Genomic DNA, 20233 nt, shown 5'->3' on the forward strand with positions numbered 1-20233 from the left:
CTATGTCTGAAAACACTGACTTGGATTGGAATATTGAAAATGAGGAAGAGCAAGGATGAAGGCTTTGAACCTGGCAAATATTTCACCATTTGGTTAGTAGGTTTATCTGTATTAGTTACATGGTATTTCTCACATTCAAGCTAGAAGGTTTTATTGGGATGCTATGAGTGAGAGTTCAAAGGCTAGAAGAAGTTTAAGAGAATTTAGCCAATAAAATGTGGGCAAAAAGGGTGAAGGTCTGTAGAAATATGTGACCTGAGGCCCTGAGGCCCTGAGACATCCTCATGGCAGTTTCATCTGATACCTGAGCTGCTGTTGAAGGAAGCACTGAGTTGGGCTGCTGGGTCTAGAGAGAGGCAAGGGCTGGATAATGACCTGACACCCCATCCCCACCCCCAAAAGTACTGGCATTTTGCATTTGGATCTGTTAGGCATCCCTTGGGAAGACCCACCTTCCATAGATCAGGGAGGTTTATACCCTTCACACAGATAAACGGTTGGGAAGGAAGGATTAATGAAGAGGCAGGAGGCTGGGTATCTAGGGAGGATTTGCTACAGCAGAGATGACTGGGAGGTGTGGGGGTGGGGGCCGCGCTCTCCCTCTGAGTAGCCGCAACAGGTACCCAACCATAGAGAGAGAGCCAGTAGGTCAGGAAGGGGTAATGGGGAGGTGAAATCCAAAGGAGTAGTTAAGCCCACAGGCTTCATTTTCCCCTGTCCCCCATTCTGTCTTGCTTGTTTTTTTCTCCCCAGTATTGATTACATTTCTTACTTTGTAGACTGATTTCAGTTGTTTGACACGAGGAAACTGATGTTAGGAGATGCTTTCTCCATCTCTGTGTCTTGTTGGGGAAAAGGATCCTACATCATTTTGATTAAGATGCCATTGGGATGATTATTTTTTATTCTTTTATCCTGGGTGTTCACAATACTTTAAAAGCCGCCACAGCCATACGTTTATGTGATGTTTTGAGCCCTAGCTGTGAAAATTGAGTCATAGCCTAAAAGCCTGAAATAAGAGTGTTCCCAGATTGACACAAGCCCCCCAGGCTGGCAGGTCTGCAGCAGAAGGGTGAGCAGGATGGGGCAGGCAGGGATGGGTTTGTGTGTACTGAGTGCTTCCACAGGCAAAACCCTGTTAGGTGGTGGGAGAATCAAAAAGGAGGCAAGTCGACTCTGGAGGGAGAGACAGACAACAGGGAATCTTTCAATCTGAAGGAGCGGTACCTTGGGATGGGCTGCTGTTTTAGTGGAGGGTCTTGGTCTATGGGCAGCAAAACAGATCAGCTACATGAGTGCTCCACTTCTGCTCCAAGGCTGTGGTCAGTGTCTAGTCCTGGGGAGGCTCTTCTAGCCAAGGCCTGGTCTGAGACTAAATGCTGGTAGAGGCTCTTAGTTGGAAAGCCAAAGTTGCAGAGTTCACATGGACGTTGGGGCCAAAGTTGGTGAGCCAGAATAGGAAGGGTGAATGTATTGTTGAGTGGGAGGGAAGAAACCGAAATACTGTTGTAAGCCAGAGTTCATAGGAATAGAGGAGAAGGTGTTCCAAGGAGTTAAAAATGGACTTAGGGAAACTGATTAGGAGGCATTATTTAAAAGAGATGTTAGTGGGTTGAACTAAGATGGTGATGGAGAGAAGTTATGTGTTGGGAAAGAAATGAGTTTGAGAACCATGCTCTTAATAGCGCATAGCTCCTGTGGATCCCAGTGGGCTCCTGGAAGTCAGTGGTGCTAAGAAATTTGGTAAGGAGTCGAGTGTGGGACATAGGGTTGTTGTAAATGGGATGCTCTGAGCTGAAGATCCAAATCCAGGAGACCTGATAAGGTGAGTTCCTTAGTGGTGATGTAGGTGGTTACTCCTCTATGATCTGTTTGATGAACTGATTGGCCATTGACCTGTGGGAGGAAGGTAGTGATCCTATCTAATAAAAGGGTAATATGCAAATTAACCATCAGTCCATCATAAAGAGGGCGGTACCCAGTCCCCTCAGCCCCGCCAGAGTCCCGCAGTCCTGGGGGGGCAGCCGCTGAGAGTGGGAAGCATGAGAGACCTGGCGGAATGTTGCTTCGTCACCGCAGCGACGAGGCAAGTGTCCTGCCCCAGCCGTGGAGGGCCTTTGGGCTGCAGAGAGCCTCTGGGCAGTGGGCGTGGAGCGGTCAGGCCCTGCAGAGAGTAGAGAACCACGGGGAGTGGTCCTAAGCCGTCAGGGCTCTCAGATTGGAGAGGGAGAGGGTGAAAATTTGGCTGAGGGACACCCCCCACCCCCCGCACGAATTTCATGCACCGGGCCTCTAGTGATTACATAATAGGATGATAACTGGCTAGAAAGCTTGGAATCTTGCTCTCCAAAAGTGTGATGCAAACTGAGAATCATGGCTTGAGATCATGGTGTTGGAAATGGAATCCAGGGACTATCTGCATTGTCACAGGTTTTTTTCCCCCACCACTAGCAAGCAGCATTTGAATGAAAAGCTAATTGATGAACTGAAAGGGACTAGTAGTTAGTTGAGGGTGGAGGAGTCAGAGACTGATGAATGGGATGAAATATGCCATTTTGATAAGGTCTACTTTCACATGACTAGAGAAACAATGCTGGGGCAAGCCGTAAAGGAAGTTCATGATGATGGTGTGGAATGTGATGGTTGTGGATGTTGGTGAGGAGTGCCCAGTTTGGTGCTTCAGGATATTGCATAAACTTTGGCTAGCATCAGAATCACCTCCAGGGCTTATTAAAACACAGATTGCTGGCCCCACCCTCAGGGCTCCTGATTCAGAAAGTCTGGGGTAGAGGTCAGGAACTTGCATTTTTATTAAGTTCTCAGTTGATGGGATGCTGCCTGTGAGGGAGCATGTGTTGAGAACCACTGACTGCCTTAACTTTCTCCTCTATAGAATAGGGTAGTCGTTCCTGCCTGCCTTACAGAGATGTGGGATCAAACGAGCCAGTATGTGCGAAAAGTGTTCAATACATTGAGGACAGGATGTCAGTCTGTGTATTGCTTGTTTACTGGTCAGTGATTTTAAAAATCTGTCATGCTAGCTTGGCCATTTTCCTGTCCTGGCATCTGGCTGTCAGGTGTGGACCGAGAAGAGGGAATCTATGAAGCACCTCATGGGAATGCAGTCTTCTGCGACAAGACCAGCTGCCCGTGGAGCTTTGGATGGGGCTCCTGAGCAGGGCCTCCTGAAGCCTAGCCAGCCTCTCTGGGTTCTTATCCAAGTTGCACGATCAGAACCCTCTGTCTGCTTGAATGGACCTGGATCTGTCTTGATCGCCTGTTACTCTCCCTCACCCCTTCACCCCCAGCTAGTGGATCTTACTGTGTTTGCATTGATTGGAAAAATGGTCTTTGTCTAACTAAGCCTCCGATTCATCTTGTGGTCTCAAGCATGTTGCATGACTTTTCCCCACCTTGTCAGGTGATTAACAGAACAGGCTTTGGCTGCATATGCCCAGGTCCCAGAATGTGGAATCTGGACCTCCAGAGTGAGGGGAGCTGGGTAGACTCTGTTCAGATGAGAAGCTGTATAGCATAGTGGTTCAGAGCATGGACTCCAGAATTGGACTCTCTGAATTTGAGCCTAGTCCCCACCACCTACTAGTAATACGGCTTGCCTTGGGCAAGTCATTTTTACTCTTTATGCCTCACTTGCCTTATTTGCAAAATGGGGTTAACAATAGTACCAATCTGTGCCTGGCATGTAACAGCTATATGTGTCAGCTCTTATTAGTAGAATTACTACTAGTATTATTCTGACTCATGGCCTCATAGTAAGCAATTGGAGTACAGCATGTGGCTGGGAGGCAGGCCCTGCTTCTCTGGGGAACAGAGAAGAGCCTGCAGGCCCTCTATCAACATAGTGGACAGAGTCAGACACTACCAGGAAGGTTTTTGTTGGTTTTTTTTCTCCAGTGGAATGGTAAGTTGGATTTGGCATCCTTCCACTTCATGCCCTCCCTTAGTGCTGCCTCCGGGGACCTCTCCTGCACAAAACGTGAAATTTGTTTAAATTAATTCCATGACAAACTGTGGGTATACAGGTAGCTTGAAATAAATTATTTGGTTGTTCGCTGCCCTGAAGGGTTGGCTTCATAGAAGCCACTAATATTTGAAGTTATTACAATTGAATATCTAAAAATGTCTAAACTGAGGCTGATCCAGAGTCATGTGCACATAGAGGTAGGCATGGGCATGCATACCCTTGGACTTTTGGTTTCCTTCATTTATTGGAATTGTATATATGTTTTTTAATTCAGATTTCAGGAAAGTAAATTATCATTCACTCTGTTCCACTCCCAACAAAAAATAGCGGTATTCATTTTCAGCCTCTTTTCTACATTTAAATGCTTTGGAGTCTATGGGGATGGGTAAAGAGGGACATGTAGGTGAAAAATCAGCCTTTTAAAGCTCCGATTTCTTTACCCTTCCTTGTCCTGAAACTTCGAGCATCAGCTCTCATCTGTCAAAGTGTAAATCAGCAATTAAAACCCAAACAGCCAAATGCCAAAGATGACCCGAAGCACAAAGCAACTGACAAACAAGTCCGGACAAATCGACGGGTAATTTATAAGCTTTGCCCTAAAATCTAATTATTTGGCAATTCGAATTTGCAGCCAGCCAGGGCTCGGCAATAAATTTAACCCGCCATAAATTATTTAGGAGCAGGCTGTGGTGTAAATCAAAACCACGAGTGTTTGTTTAAGAAATAAGCTCCTTGTGCATAAAATGTCTTTTTTCTCCCCCGAAGAAGAAACTGTTAAGCAAACCATGCCCCATTCATTGCCCAGTGCAGCCCTCACTTCTCACTCTCAACTTCCCCTCTTCACTGTGGCCAGGAGGCTCCTTGATCCCTTGGAGAAAGGACCTGCCTTTGCGTGGGACTTTGATCCCAAAACCAAGTATTTGGATACAACCCCTGTTTTTGGCAAGTACTACTTTTTCTACCTGGTGGTGTGATGCTACTTTTGGATTTTATCAAACCTTTAGATCAGTTGTTACTGTCTGTAAAGTGAGAGAATGCAGTTCCTAGGTTGAGACGGGGAAACCATGAAAAATTATCTGCTCGTTCCCTTATTTCAGACAGGACCATAGAACCATCAGCTCAGGCAAAAGAGAATCTGTATTTTGGATCAAAGTCTATAAGAACACTGTATTATTAAACCCTCGGTCCCATTGTCGAGAGATTCCAACAGTCTAACTTAAGTCCCTCCTGCTTAAAATCCTTTTGTTGTTAGTCTAAATTCAACTATAATCTTATCACTGCAGACACTTTAGTTTAAGGGAGTTTGAATACCCTGTGAGCAACCTACATATTTATTTCTTGTAGCCTACAGATGTGGGTGTGAAATTTCATTTGAAATGCTGTTGCAGTTTTGTCCTCAGCTTATCAAGTTTATCTGAGGTTCTTAGTTGAGCAGTTAGAAAGCAGCTACATAGAACCTTTGCTTCAGCTTAAACCTCTGCTCACTTAAAAAGGTGAGAGAATATTTACTTGGTGCTTTGTTTTTCTCTCTGTGTCTTCCCTCCCCTTAAGAAATAGATTTGCAGCTGTCATTTTATTGAGGGAGACAATGGATATCATTGGTTTAGAACCATGGATAGTTTGAAAATTTCATGTTCTAAGGCTTTTGTCCTTAATTGTCAATTGTGGCCAGTTCCCATCCACCATCAGCTTTTTGAGTTTATAGTGCTCTACTTTCTGATAACCTAGTGGTGCAGACAGCTTCTAGATGGTGTGGAGTGATCAGCTGTCCCAATTTTAGCCCTGAAAGTCCTGTGTTCCAGGAAACCCTTGGTCTGGACAAACAGAAAGCTGGGACATTGGCAGTTTTTAGCAGTTGAGGGAGGATAAGAAACCGCTTAAAGATGAGAGGCAGGGGATCAGGTAGAAAGTGCTTTGGAGCATTCATTCCATGTTGGGGTTTGACTTCTGGCTTCCATCTTTGTCACCTTAGGTAGATCACCTCCCTGGTCCTACGGAGAAGTTGGTCAAAGCAGTGTTTTCCGTTAGAGCCATGTGCTTGGCTTCTGTCTTGCCATTTGTCAGCTCCTTCATATGATTACTCATCAAAAGTTGAGAGAGTGGCCCGAGCCGGTTTGGCTCAGTGGATAGAGTGTCGGCCTGCGGACTGAAGGGTCCTGGGTTTGATTCCGGTCAAGGGCAAGTACCTTGGTCAGGGCCAACCAATCAGTGTGTTTCACATCATTATTTATCTCTGTCTTTCCCTCTCTCTTCCACTCTCCCTAAAAATCAATGGAAAAATATCGTCAGGTGAGGATTAAAAAAACAACAATAACAACAAAAACCACAAGAAAAACAAACAAACAAAAAAGTTGAGAGTGAAGTCTGCATGCTAGAATGGAGCTGGGTGCTAGAGATGCAAACTGAAGGCTTATCATCTGTGTCACTGCAGCCACAGTGGAGGCTCTTTGGTAGCAGTCCACTAGGACTTTCTGCCTGGATAGTCCACATTTATTGCTCGGGTACCTTGAGAGCCAGTGCAGCCCTCACTTCTCACTCTCAACCTCCCCTCTTCACTGTGGCCAGGAGGCTCCTTGATCCCTTGGAGAAAGTAGACTGAGCTCCCTAAAGACAACCTTTCAGACTAAAAGAATCAGATCTTTCTTGGCCCTTTAAATTTTGAAAGCTGTTATTCCTACTCTCTTTAGGTCTCATTTTCCCCATTTGGAGTCCCAGCTCTGTCCCCAACCAGTAGTATAACTTGAGCACGTGACAGCTTCTTTTTGGGCCTTAGTTTATTTGTAAAATAGGGATAATAATGATTCCCACCTCATGAGTTGTTAGGAGGATTCAGTGAGATCATTCCTGTTAACATTTAGCAGAGTGTCTGCCACATAGTAAACAATAGATGGAAGGAATGAAATGACTTCATTTTTCGCACATCTCCAAGGATGCCCAGACTCTGAGCACCTTATAGAGAGGAACCACATCTCACTGTATTTATCTGTGTCCACACCTAGCCCCTGCCTGGTAAATAGTAGGTGTTTAATAGTGTTGGTGTATGACCTCATGATGATGATGATATGACCTATCTTCCAGAATTAATAAAGGTAAAATAAGAAAATATATTTGAAAGCACACTGTCAACTGAAAAGTCTAACACTCGGTATGTTCCTCCTCTAAGATACTTATCTTAGTGCATTGTTCATTATTTGTTCACGTATCTTTTCTGCTCATTAGTCTGTGGACTTCTCCAAAGCAGAGACTACATCTTTTTTTTAAAATATATTTTTTATTGATTTCAGAGAGGAAAGGAGAGGGAGAGAGAGGTAGAAACGTCAATGATGAGAGAGAATCATTGATTGGCTGCCTCCTGCATGCCAGCCCACAATACAGGCATGTGCCCTTGACTGGAATTGAACCTAGGACCCTTCAGTCCACAGGCCAGCGCTTTCTCCACTGAGCCAAACCAGCTAGGGCTACATCTTCATTCTAAATCCTGCTCCAACACCTGCACAGTGTCTTGCACCCAGTAGATGTTCAGGCAGTTTAGTTTAATGCAAATGACATACAAATGTAAGGAATTGTGAAACTATTAATAGGAGAAGGAAAGAGGACTGGTTCTTTCCTTCCTGGCACTACCTTTATACAAGCAGACACTCAACTACTCCTTAAAAAACACCAAAAAAAACCCTTTCATCATTTTTCATCATTCTAAGGGAATGATGAAATTGAGTGAGAGGAAAGGAGAAGGGGCAGGAATAAGTTTCAAATAACTTCAAAACTACTGCCCCTAGAAGCTAGCACTTAAGCACTTCTTCATAAGCTCTTGAAATTAATGTGATCAACCTAAAACTTTGAGGTAACCTCTGTGAGTTACCCCTCTTTTTTCATGGAGCTGAGGCTACTTTTTCCTCCGCTCTAGGAAGGTGATAATAAGTGTGAGCACTTCAGTTGGCTCTATTTCCCCAAGAAGCCAGCAGCAGGAAAGCTTGAAGACAGAACCGCAGTGGGGAAATTCGCAGGCCAAGTTTTCAGAGAATCTACTAGGAATATTGACTCGGTGCTGGTCAGAGCAAGAGCTTACTGTTTTATAAAAAATACTAATGAAATTTAGATCCATAATAACATTTCAGATATCTAAAACAAACCACGTGCTTGTAAAAAAACGAAAAGAGATAAACTTTAAGCCATAAATTCTTGGTAATAGAGGGTTTTTTCCTATTTGTGTTTGATATATATTTTTGTTTCCAGAGGAATGTCAACCCCTAATTTCATAATGTATCACGGGCTTAAGAAAATTGAATTTAATAAAAGCCAGAGATGAATGACATCTTTAAAGGTCCCAACACTTGTCTTTATTAGCAGGACAAACTGCAGGTCTCCAAATACTGCTTCTCTCAAAATGAAAGTTTAAATGAAAAGTACAGTTGTGTCACAGGTTAAATTTCATTGTGGGTCCAGCTAACATTGTTAGTGAGGAACTGGCTGTATTTGTTTCCTGAGACACCAGGGTAGCCAAACTCACCAGCCTATGGAGCTCTTTCTCCTGGGGAAGTCTTTTTCTGCTTACTGGGAGATGAAAGATACATTAGAAATGGAGGAGTCGGATGAGCCTGACTCAGATGCGCCCCACCTTAGAGTTAGCTCTTGGAGGTTTGGGATATCTGATTTTTCAGAGGGACCAATATGTATGTTGTGTGTGTGTGCCTCAACTTTGTTTTTTAAGCACTACACTCTTCCACCTGGCCAGTTTTGTAGTGCATTGTGGAGAATGAGAGACCCAGGGAAATGGGGAGCATGTTGAGAAGCATCACCCAGTCTAAGCAGCAGCCTGGGCCTCCTCTCTGCCCCCTGCCCCCCCATTTGGCTTCAGCCTTGCAGCCTCTCTTCCTATTTTGAGGGGCTCCTGTCAATTTTCCTATCTTTGGGGACCACCCCAGGGAGACCAGTCAACCAGAACTTTTTAGTTTCTCCAACGTGAAATCTGACTGGCTTGATTTGATCTTCAGTCCTGCTGTAATGTGTTGGATAGAAATGGGTGCTTTAAAAATCAGCCAGATAATAGTATGTTTAGGGGCTGGAGGAAGGATATCTGGCTACCCTGGGATATCAGGGAGATCGGCCATTTCTCCTGTCTTTCCATGTGCTTGATTCCTGAGTGTAGTCAGGTATTAACCGTTCACTGTTGCTTCTCCAGGCTCTCCCTGGACAGAACCAATTTGCCTTGATTTTAGTGATACTGGAAGGGTTCTCTCCAGAATGGGGGACTTGGGATAGGGATGCTCCTGGAACTGACTGCTGGGACCACTGGGTGGGCAGAGCGCTCATGCGTGCGTGCGTGCGTGTGTGTTTTCTCTCTCTCGCTCTCTCTCTCTCTCTCTCTCTCTCTGCAGTGGAGGCCTTTTCCACATGCTAATTTTACTCGGAGGATTTTGCTTTTATTTATTTTTTTATTATTTCCTATTTGTCTCTTCCAGATGTTTTCAGGGCAGTTTTTTTGTGTTGTAAACTAATTCCATTCATGTTTTAAAAATTTATGAAAGCGCTAATAAAAATGTCAAAGTGGTAAAAATGTTAGCTTTTCCTCTGCTTTGATTAAATTTTGCAAACTGTTTTTGAATATTAAAAAGCAATAATTTTTTTTATTCTCTCTGCTTGCTTTCCCTCTTCTCTCTGGTGCGTGTGTGCTCTCTCCTGCCCTCTCCCCCCTCTGGTGCGTTCCTCCCTTCCCAGGAGCGATGTATGAGGCTTGCTGCACAGCCAGCGTTCTGCAAGCCTGTTTGCACACCAGGACCTTGGTGCTGTGCATCTCTATTAAATAACGGAGACAAATTAATCTTAGAGACACCAAACAAATTGTCACTCCTCCTTCTCTTCCATTACGTTCCAGTGGACTGGGAAGGGCTGGTTAAGCGATTTGGGGTGGGGGAGCTGCCTAGGGGGAGGGCTTGCTGCCTGAAAGAAAGGTGGGAGGCACTAGCTCTTATTACTCTTATTCAGTTTTCACCTCTTTACTATCCCCTTTGGCTTTATTTATTATGTTTTGTTGTTATTGTTTTTTATAAAAACTAATGAAACTCCTCAGCTCTGTTTAAACTTCATATGCAGGAGGCTGTGCATCGGTCTGATGGCTGATTGTCTATATGGCTGGACAGTCAGGCCCCTTCCAGGGCAGGGACCTGGGTCAGGGGAAGTAAAGGCCCCCTTTTAGGGGCTCCAGGGAACCACTTGCTAGAGAACCACTTGGGGAAACTGGGGCAGATTGTACCAGTGTCTACCTTCTCCTTTCCAGAGACAACGGGGATGGGGCATGTGTCCAGTCCCTGGAACCTGAGCATGTTCACAGTGGGAGGGTTAGGACTTGACTGAGTTAGCATCATCTCACGCAGTCTTGGGTTTGGCCTAGCAGGAGGTACTGAGTTCAAAACACTCTCTCATTCTTATCTCTGCGTTATTATTTGAAATGGTTGATTTAAAAAACAAACAAACACTTCTTCTGTGTATTTGCCATTCCAGGAAATCATCGAGTTCCCCATCCTGAAGCTAAATGGCCGGACCATGGAGATTGAGTCTACTTTTCACATGTATGTCCAGCCCGTAATCCATCCACAGCTTACTCCCTTTTGCACAGAGGTAAGGGCCCTGCAGGTGGCAGCAACGGCCACTGGGGCAGGAGCTTTTGGATTATTGGTATATAGGCTCATTAGGGAAAGTTAGGTCTTATCAGCAGTTTAGGCCGGTGCACATTGGACCCAGCAGTTGGCTCTTTACAAAGTCTGCCACTCCATTTTGGCCACTCTGGTCATTGGAGACCCAGGGAGAACAGTGGCACAATCTGTCCCAGTTTCCCCAACATTTTCCCTTTCTTGTAATCCCTACCCTTCCTGGTGACGGGGCAGTTGGAGTCAAGGAGCAGGATGGTGCTTCTGGGGCTCAGATTTCTTTTCAGTTTCGTTTCCCTTAGGATCCCTTGACAAGAGGTGAAGATTTCAGCTTCTTAGAAGGAGAGGTTCAGGGTTTCTTAGCTTCCTGACGATGTTTCTCTGTCCTGAGGAAAATAGCCCTATGTGAAACATCAGTTGAGTTTGTAGGTAGGAAGCACAGTCCATCACCGAAGAAAGAGAAGGGCAATCCAGTGGGGGTATGAGCACAGCCTGGCCAAGGCTGAACTGTCCCTGTCCTTGTCCTAGGCTGGCCCTGAACTCAGCCACCTTGTCAGCAGGTCAGCATTAGCCCGTTTTCCAGTCTGGGAAACAGATCTTAAATGTGCTTGCTGGAGGCCCAAATGAGCTATTGGCAGAGAGGCACCCTGAAGAGTTCTGACTCATGACTGTGCCTGCTTTCCCCTGTGATGTGTTATGTTATACTCTGTGGTGGCCACAGGCTGTGGTGGAATCACAAGAATGGTCAAGAATATGTAGTAACAGAGGTGATGGGGGAACATGAGTATTTCCAGAATCCTTTCAGAATTTGGGGCTGGGATACATTAAGACTTTGTGCCTTCAGTTAGAGGCCTACTTTTACATATGAATGAAACAGGAGGAAAGAAGTTCTTGAGAAACCCCAAAACAATCTTGGTTGGAGGAAGCTGGGGAAGGACCTGCCTGCCACGGTGGGAGGGACCAGATACGGGGTTCGGAGGGTCATTCCTGGGCTTGATGCCAGTGTTTGCTGCCTGACTCAGGTGGGCCTTTTGTTACAGGCATCTGCCTGCCAAGGTGTCTAGTTTCTCAAGTCTTTTGTTGTTCCAGCTAATGATATTGAGGTTCTTTCTCCTTTTGGGGGGTCTACTGTTTTTCCCCCCTTTCCCTGGGAATAACCTATGCCACCAGGGGGTACCAATTGTCTTTTTTTGCCCCTTTTGAAAAATCAGCATTTTAATGATGGTGATGAAAATCCCCTTCCTTACAGGAGGAGAAGGGAAAACTTTCCTTAAACTAGCTAGTGACCTGAGCCCTCCATGGGCCTGAAAGTGTAGTATCCTCTGTCCGTCTCTTCCTCCTCTCTGTGTAACTTCCCCTTGGGGGACCAGCTCTAGGCTGCTTGGCATAGACAAGGAGGCCCAGATTTGTCAAGGTTGCTGCCTGTTTAGGGATGGAGCAGAGCACTGCTGGAGCTCGGCCTGGGCAAGAGTAGATGCTTTATAGTATTGGGGAAAGGGTGGGGTTTTTTTAGAGTAGGGCTGCTGCTTTTTTTTTTTTAGTGGGGAGGGATTGTTGGACTATGATAAAAATTTCTAGAAAGTTTCACTCAAGGATATACATATATAATTTGGATGGTAGCAGGCATGGTGGTGTTGGGAGATCCTTGTTGTGAGTTTGAAAGTGTGGCAGGCTTCCAGAGCTCAAAACTCTCCCTGACCGGCTCGCTGCCTTTCTGTCCAGCCTCATATCACCCTGCTTCATCTTCCCTTCACTTCCCTCATCCAAATGTCACCCTCTCACAATCTACCTCTGCACATGATGGTCCTTTGCCTGGGTGATGCTCCCTCTCTCCTCCCCCAGCCCTGCTTGTCCCCTAAGACTCTGCTCAGGGTCACCTTCTCTGGGAAGGCTGGGTTGTGTTCACCCCAACATAATACTGATCATTTCCATTATACTGTAATTATTTATCTTGTCTCCCCACTAAACTCAGTGAGCAGAAACTAGATCTGATCCATCTTTGTCCCATCATTAGGGCCCGGTACCAAGCAAACACGTAATACATGTTCCTTAAATGGATTAATATTGTCAAGGAGTTATTCGACCACACCTTGCCTCTCCTAGAGTAACTGTACTGCTGACTTACTCTTTTGAGAAGTAAAGTCTTTGGAAAACCTTGGATCATCTAAATATTGCCCTGTCTCCATACCATATGGAACTGCTATGCAGAGAGAGGCATGGACACAGGATGGGGGCCATTGTTCTCAGACCTCATCCAACCTGGCAGTAATTGCCTTTCCAGCTAGAGGGACCCTTTCATTAGCAAGTGTGAGGAACAATCCCAAAGCTCCTGGTTGTGCCTAAGCAGCTCCTCTGGTAGAATTTTCTCTCTTGCACAAATTCTTAAGAACTCTGGCGTGTGTGTGTGTACACACAAATGACACATGAATACACACATGAGCACATGCTTGTGCTGGGGGAAGGAGATAGGCTCAGTGCTGGCAGGAGGCAGAGGGATTCTGCTTTGGGTGAGTCTGTAGCCCACATACAGACACTCTTACTGCTCTGTGTAATGAACATGTTACTGGCCTTTTTGAGGCCCTTTCTTACTTTCAGTTGATAGCCTGGAGACATGGTTCTGACAGGGATAGGATGGGATGTGTTTCCTTCCTTCCCAAGCCCTATCCCTACCACCTCTAGAATCTGTTCCAGCTCATCAGATCTCTGTCTCCAGCAGCTGGACTGCCACACAGTCCCTGACATGGGCAGTCTTTTTTGTCATTGTCATTGTTGTGGAAAAAAAAACACTAGAAAAATACCCATTTTGCTAAATGCCAGTAAAGGGCTTTGTCTTTCACCTGTACTTATAAAGGGTGAGATTTATTGGTCTTTTTGTCTGAGGAGAAAGAGTGGGTCTGATTATCAGATTGCACACCAGAGACAAGTGCTTATGTAATCAACAAACTGTCTTGGTGTCAGAATATGATTGTGTTGGAGATAAACTGTGAAAGGAGAAAGTGCTGGATGCTGACATACTATTGGCACCAAGTGTCTTGTGCTGCTTCCTGTAGTTGCTAGTGTTTGTGATGAAGCCAGTTCATTCCTGGACAAAGCCCTTGTGTGGGTAGGGGATCTCAGTAACCAGCCTTGTTATCAGTCAGGGTCAAAAGCCCCTTGCCTTGTGGTTTCCGAATCTGGAGAAGCGGGAGTTAATCTGTAATCCCTCAGTGAAAGGAGCCACAGAACACACATTAATTCTTCCTCTCACCTCTCCTGCTTTAAGTGGTTAAGGTCTCTGAGCTCTGTTTAGCCTGTGAGCTCTGGTTCTCCCCCTAATAATACTTGGCTTTGCTCTAGTACCTTTCATTGTGAGGATGCGAAAGCTTTTTACAAATATATATTAACCCCAGTGGAAATGAGCTTAAACTGTGGCATGAAAGATTTAAGTTATGCCTAAGGTAGAAATTCCCAGTAGTTATTTTATTAAATTATCTCTTGTCTCTCTCTGTCATAGCTTGTGGTATAAGTCTTACAGGTGTCTTACTGGTTGTCAGTATCATGTAGAGGGACCAACTTTCTTAATTTCACTCCCTCTTCAGCTAGTGCCTTGGCAGAGCTGAAAAGATAGCAGTCCATCCTTGGAGGAATTGACAATAGGGGAATGAGGCCTCCCGCTGGAAGACTGCCTCTAGTTGAACCAAGAGCTCAAGCCTCTATGTCTCTGGGGGTTGAGTCAAGCCCTTTAGGAAGTCAGCTGTAAGCTGTGTCTTGCTGGACCACCAGTGTGGCATGGGTAGCATGGAGAGAGAGGAAGCTGAGCTCACTGGGTTCCTCCCAAGCTGGTAATTCTAGGATTACTGACCACTGCAGAGGAGTGTGAGAAAGCCCCGGGACCCTGGCGCCCCACCCCACCTCCGCGGTGGAAAGAGGAGGCCTGGTCTGTGGTGAAGCTCCCACAGAGAGCGCCCTGGTTTTCCTTTTTGGTAGAGTGATTTTTCTCTCCCAAGCCAGGGATTTCCCTAGGACCCAGAGCAGGTGCTTCTGGGGAATACAGATGCTGACCTGAGTTCCATCTCCAAGGAGGGAGGGTTCTTGGCAAGGGTGCCATTGGTTTCTTGTGTGTCTGGAAGCCTTTGGCATTGAGCTCATCTGAGTGACCCTTGGTGGCAGCCAAGAGAAGGAGTAGCCCTCCCTTGTCCCAGAAACTCAGACCAGATATGAGACTGGCCCACAGACCCTGGAGCTTTCCAAGAAATAAGAATGAATGTGGGCCCTCTTCCAGGATAGTCCTGACCCAGAGCTCCGAGCTTGGGGATATAGCTCTGCCCTGGGAGAACTAAGCAGAAGAGAAGCTGGGCCAGAAAGGGCAGCGTGGGTACATGGGTGGTAGTCAGTCATCTGGATATGGAGCTGGAGTTGGTAACAAGTCTACTCTGGACTCTGGCCCCTGCATGCTGAGGCACAACATGGCCACTGCCTGCTCAGTGTGTGGCTCTGGAAGGTGTACATGCTCTGGGTGGTAGCGGGGCTGGGCATAGGAAAGAGCTGCCAAAAAGAACACAGAGCCAATGAAGGTTTTCATGTTTTTCTTTACTGCTGACTCCCTAGTTCCTAGAATGGGGCCCAGCATGGTGGAGGCTCTCCATGAATAGTGGTTGACTAAATCAGAAGAGTCTTAGCACTCCAGGATTAAAGCTGCTGACCCTGGCTCGTCTCCTCCCTGCCCCCAACCCTCAGTAGACCATCTGTTCTTCTCCTTGGCTCAGCCCTCCCTCTGCTGGGCAATTCTCTGGTCTCCCAAGCAAGGAAAGGGTGTGGAGGTGCCAGCCGGGTGGGCATGCTGTGGGTTAAAGCCTTTTGAAACAACAGTGTAGTTAATCTTTCTAATTTATTTTCCTTTTAGACCATGGGAAGTCTGTAGGCAGCAGCTGTTACCCAATTAAAATACAGATTAATATAAAAACAGTTTCTGGAATATAAAATAGAGTGGCTGTGTCCTTACACTTCCTTAAAATACCACCTAATAATGACTTGATGAACTACAGAAACCCACCTAGAGGAACTCAGCGTTCTTAAAATGAAAATTTCTTCCCTGAAAGGTGTGTATTACCATTCCATGTAAGTCACTATGAGAAAATAACCTTCCCTCTTAGTGCCAGCGGTTCCTGTGAGTTGGGTATTTGGTATTCATTAAATGTAATTATAGTTTAATTGGAGTTTAATCTGCACCCCCAACACTTAAAAAAAATAAGAAGTTTCCAAGCAAACCTTCGGTGCTTCTGTCTCTGGAAGTAGCCAGGGGCACAGTGGGCATGGTGATCTCCAGCTGAGTCCTGTTCTGTGAATGGGGACCTCCTGCCTCAGATCCTTGAGGCGATACATTCTAGTCTGTGCTTGAGGGATTTTTTCACTACAAAACAAAACACAACAAAATAAAGCAACAAGCTTGTTTAACCTAAGCCCGCCCTGGGTGGAGCATAGGCCTGTGAGTCAGAAATTCTCTAGACCAGGTTTGTACCTTAGGCCTTTTTGCCTGAGTTTCCCCATCAGTTAAAGGTGCCTGTTTCCTGCTTGGCTAGTTGGTATTGAGGCTCCAGGCATACAGGGTGAAGGGTGGAGCCTGTGGGACTCTCTGGCCCTTCACTGGTGTTAGATGGGGAAATGCTGGACATCGAGGCCCAGAGAAGGGGTGGACTTGAAACCAAGTGTGCCTGTCCTACGTGGTTATTCCCTAAGTCCGACAGGAGCTTCTGTGAAGCTTGGAGGTGATTTACTTTAGACTGAAATTTGTGGGGAGTTATTGAGCCTATGGAACACAACAGACACGTAAATCTTTTTTTTTTTTTCTCTTACAAATGAAAGCTGAAACAGGTATGAGACATACCCTGTGATCAGAGGGTAGATGTGTATCTATTTCAGGGCAGGGTGGTGTTGGGAAGTTTACAGTGTGTCCTAGGACTTGATTCACAAGGCTTCTGTCAGGTTCCCAGCCTAAAGCAGTGCAGGTCAGAGTTCTTTACAGTAGAAGGATAAAAACAGAAAGGAAAGGAAAAACAGTAACTCCAGCTTCGAGTTTTCCATTCACTGGCTCTTTATCTTTCCTTTCAGCTCACCGGGATTATTCAAGCCATGGTGGATGGCCAGCCCAGCCTGCAGCAAGTGCTGGAGGTAGGCTGAATGACCTTTAATTCCTGACCTCTGATCCCTTCCTGCTGCCTTTCTCTCCCTCCCCTCCTGAGAATGTAGCTGTGTAATTTGACTATGATTATGGCTTGATTAGAATAACATTTGCTGTCACATCAGTGACATGCTGTTGAGGGTATTGAACCATTGATCTGTCATCTCCAGCTGTTCCCGTCAGGGTTACTGACAAGATGTCCGAGTGCTGCCAGGAGGCTGGCAGAGAGCCCCCACCCCTTCCAGTGCTGGCCAGCCTGCGCTGGGCAGGTTGGGGAGGAGTGGAGCTGAGCTGTGGCACCGTGGGACTGGCCCCGGGGACTGGAGGTGTTTTTGTTTAGCTTTAGTGTTGGCTTCTTGTGGCATGTGAGCACTTCATTAACTCACCCAGAACTCCCCATCGATGGCTTTTGTTTGCTGTCGGCTCCTCCAGGAGGTGCGGCTGGGCCCGCCTGCCCCACTGCAGCTTGCTGCTGGACGCATTGTGCCTGTCGGGTGCAGAGGCTGTACTGGGTAATGATTCCTAATCAGAATAATTACAACAATTGCCTGTGTGAGGAAAATCAAATTAAAGGCTTTAGAACCCTTGGCAGAGACCACACTTCTAGGATGTTCTCCTCGGGGAGCTGGTAAAGGTTAGGATGCAGCTTCTTGTGCTCCAGCCTAAGAGGAGGAGGAAGGGCAGTGCTCTGCCTCAGTTGTCTCCCAGCCCCTCTGCCTGGGGGTTTTCAGAGAGGGAGACTGTCCCTCTCCCAGGTCCCACGCCCACTCCCTTCTCTCTGGGGAGCAGGGAGAAGATTTTCTTGGGTGCTTTATTTCTCTTTAAGACCAAAGCACCCGAAGCTGAGCCCCTGTCAAACCACAGGAGAAAGCAGACTATCTGGGGAAGAGCAGGGCACATCTGCATTGGAGGTAGTTAGCATAGAGGTAAGAGGGTGGTGACAGGAGAGGGAGAAAGAGCTGTTTATTTAGCCAAGAGGGCCTGTCCCACAGGGGAGAGAGTGCAGACTGAATTTCCTGGGGCTCCCCAGGATGGAACCAGAGCCAGAGAGCCAGGTTTTGGCTCAGCCAGTGGCAGAGCGCTTCTTGTCCCTGACAGTGTGCAAGCCCAGGCTCTGTGACCAGTCAGGTTCTGGGCAAGGAGAGGATTAGAGCACCTGCAGAAGGCTAGGAGAAGATGAGCTCTGAGGTGTCTCCCAACGCTATTGTCCCTCTTTTTTCGTTTTTTTAATATATTTTTATTGGTTTCAGAGAGGAAGGGAGAGGGAGAGAGAGATAGAAACATCAATGATGAGAGAGAATCATTCATTGGCTGCGTTCTGCACGTCCCCTACTGGAGTTCGAGCTCCAACCCAGGAATGTGCCCTTGACTGGAATCGAACCCGGGACCCTTCAGTCCTCAGGCTGACGCTCTATCCGCTGAGCCAAACCAGCGAGGGTTTGTTCCTCTTTTTTTGACAGAAGATTCACTCTTATGACTGAGGGGCCTCCCAGAGTCAAGGAGAAAGAAGGGACCTATCCTTCCCTGGCACAGCCTGCATCCCCAGATAGGGCCTGGCTCCTGAGGGAGGATAAAACACAGGCAGCTTGTCCCTGGAACGTCTCTGTTTGGTTGGGGTCTTGGGAGGAAGATGCTTGTTCTGGGCCATCACCAAACCAGGGGTGGTGGGGTTAAGAGATTTTTTTCTGTCTGTGGTGCCAGTTGAGGGGGAGATGTAACTTCAGGAGGCTGGCCCTGGAGAGGAATGCTCAGAGGATTCTGAGTCTCCCCCAGAAAGCTCTTTCTGCTACTTCAGCACACTTTGTGGGGAAGAGGGAAGATTTCTGGCATCAGCCTGAATAGGGAGTCTCTGTCAAGATAAGGAGACCAGACCGGGCTCTGCTGGTTATAGAGCTAAGGAGCTAACTTTTTGTCTTAACCAGGCCCTGAGCAGGTAGTTAGCTAGGTGTTTGCCTGCCTCATTTGTTCTTTTTATTTTTTTCCTTCACTTAGCTCATTTGGCCTGGCCATCTCTTCCCACCTCCCCTGTCCAGCCTGAAGCCATTAGAGCCAGCAGGGAGAGAGAGGATACAGGAGTGAGTGGTGGTCATTCCCTCATCCCAAGACAGGGTCAATGGATGGACTTTCTAGGCTCCTATAAACCCATCCATCCATCCACATAGCCATCCATACATTCATGCCCCACCCATCCACTCATCTATTTACCATCCATAATCCACCCATCAACCCATCCATCTGTCCATCTGACTTAGATGTTCTAAGTAGGCTCAGGCTGGGTTCCTTTAGACCTTGGGTAGCTGGAGGAGGTCTGTCCTAACCTAGGACCAGCCTCAATTCCTGTTCCTCCTTTCTATACACTGTGGACTGTGGTCACATTACTCCCTGCTCATATTTCAATTCGAAAATATCTGGGTTAGAGATTTCCATAGTGAATAAGACAGATAAGAGTCCCTGCCTTCATGGTGCTTTTAGTCTGGTGAGGAAGGCTGACATTAAACAGATAATTGCTTCTCAAATACACAATGATTGGGCATGTGCCTCTGCCTTTAGTATCCTTTTCTCTGTTCCACCCTGTCAAGCACCAAACCCCTAATTCAAGTATCTTCTCTTTTTTTAATGTTTTTATTGATTTTTTTAGAGAGAGGGGAAGGGAGAGGGATAGAGAGATAGAAACATCGATGAGAGAGAAACATCATCTATTGGCTGCCTCCTGCATGCCTCCTACTGGGGATTGAGCCTGCAACCTGGGCATGTGCCCTGACTGGGAATCGAACCGGTGACCTCTTGGTACATGGATCAATGCTTAACCACCAGCCACACTGGCCAGGCTCAATTATCTTCTTTCTGAAACCTTTCTGATTCCTTTCTCTGTAAATGGTAGAGTTAGCACTTCCTTCTTTTGGTCCGGTAGCGTTCTGGTCACTTCTTTATTACTGCCTCTATTACATTGTATTATGATGATCTGCCTCTCTCCCCTTCTTAGCCTACTGTCTGTTTTGTAGTAGCACTTAAATACATTATTACATTTAATTCTCAAAGCAATCTGTAAGGGGAGTCATCCTACCTCATTTTACAGACGAAGGAAACTGAAGTTCAGAGGGGTTAAATGACTTTTAAACGACTTCCCATCAATGACACAGCCAGGATATTGAAGAGCCAAGGTTAGAACCCATATGTGTCCGACTTTCAATCCTGCATTTCTAACTACTGTGCCATAAAGCCTTTAAAAATGATCCTCCTGTGTGAGTGGAGCAGTGGTATGATCTGCTGCCCCATGCTTGGGATCATCTGAAAAATAGGTGATGCTTCGTGAATTCTTCATAATAATTCTGTCATTATATACAGATTTTAGTATTTGTACTTCCAGTTTGAGTGCAAATAATAAAACCCATGAAAGGGATGAAGGGAGAACTAGACTCAAAAGTGTGTTTAGGAGCAATTTCTTTC

At 46.2% G+C, this 20233-nt stretch overlaps 1 protein-coding gene across 13 annotated transcripts in view; it reads left to right on the forward strand.

Annotated features, from left to right (window-relative positions):
- Positions 1-20233, forward strand: part of ERI3 (ERI1 exoribonuclease family member 3) — a 134916-nt gene that overhangs the window by 23141 nt on the left and 91542 nt on the right. For 12 of the 13 annotated variants that reach the window (XM_015567541.1, XM_015567548.1, XM_015567546.1 and 9 more), the window contains 2 exons: positions 10484-10600; positions 16717-16776. In XM_015567541.1, the coding sequence (XP_015423027.1) occupies positions 10484-10600; positions 16717-16776 (177 nt within the window). Of the gene's footprint in view, positions 1-10483; positions 10601-16716; positions 16777-19862; positions 19943-20233 lie in introns of those variants that run through there. The other variant, XM_015567545.1, reaches the window with a different exon arrangement.

This window comes from Myotis davidii, unplaced genomic scaffold (assembly GCF_000327345.1).
Source record: "Myotis davidii unplaced genomic scaffold, ASM32734v1 scaffold924, whole genome shotgun sequence".
In the NCBI taxonomy this organism is placed as follows: Eukaryota; Metazoa; Chordata; class Mammalia; order Chiroptera; family Vespertilionidae; genus Myotis; species Myotis davidii.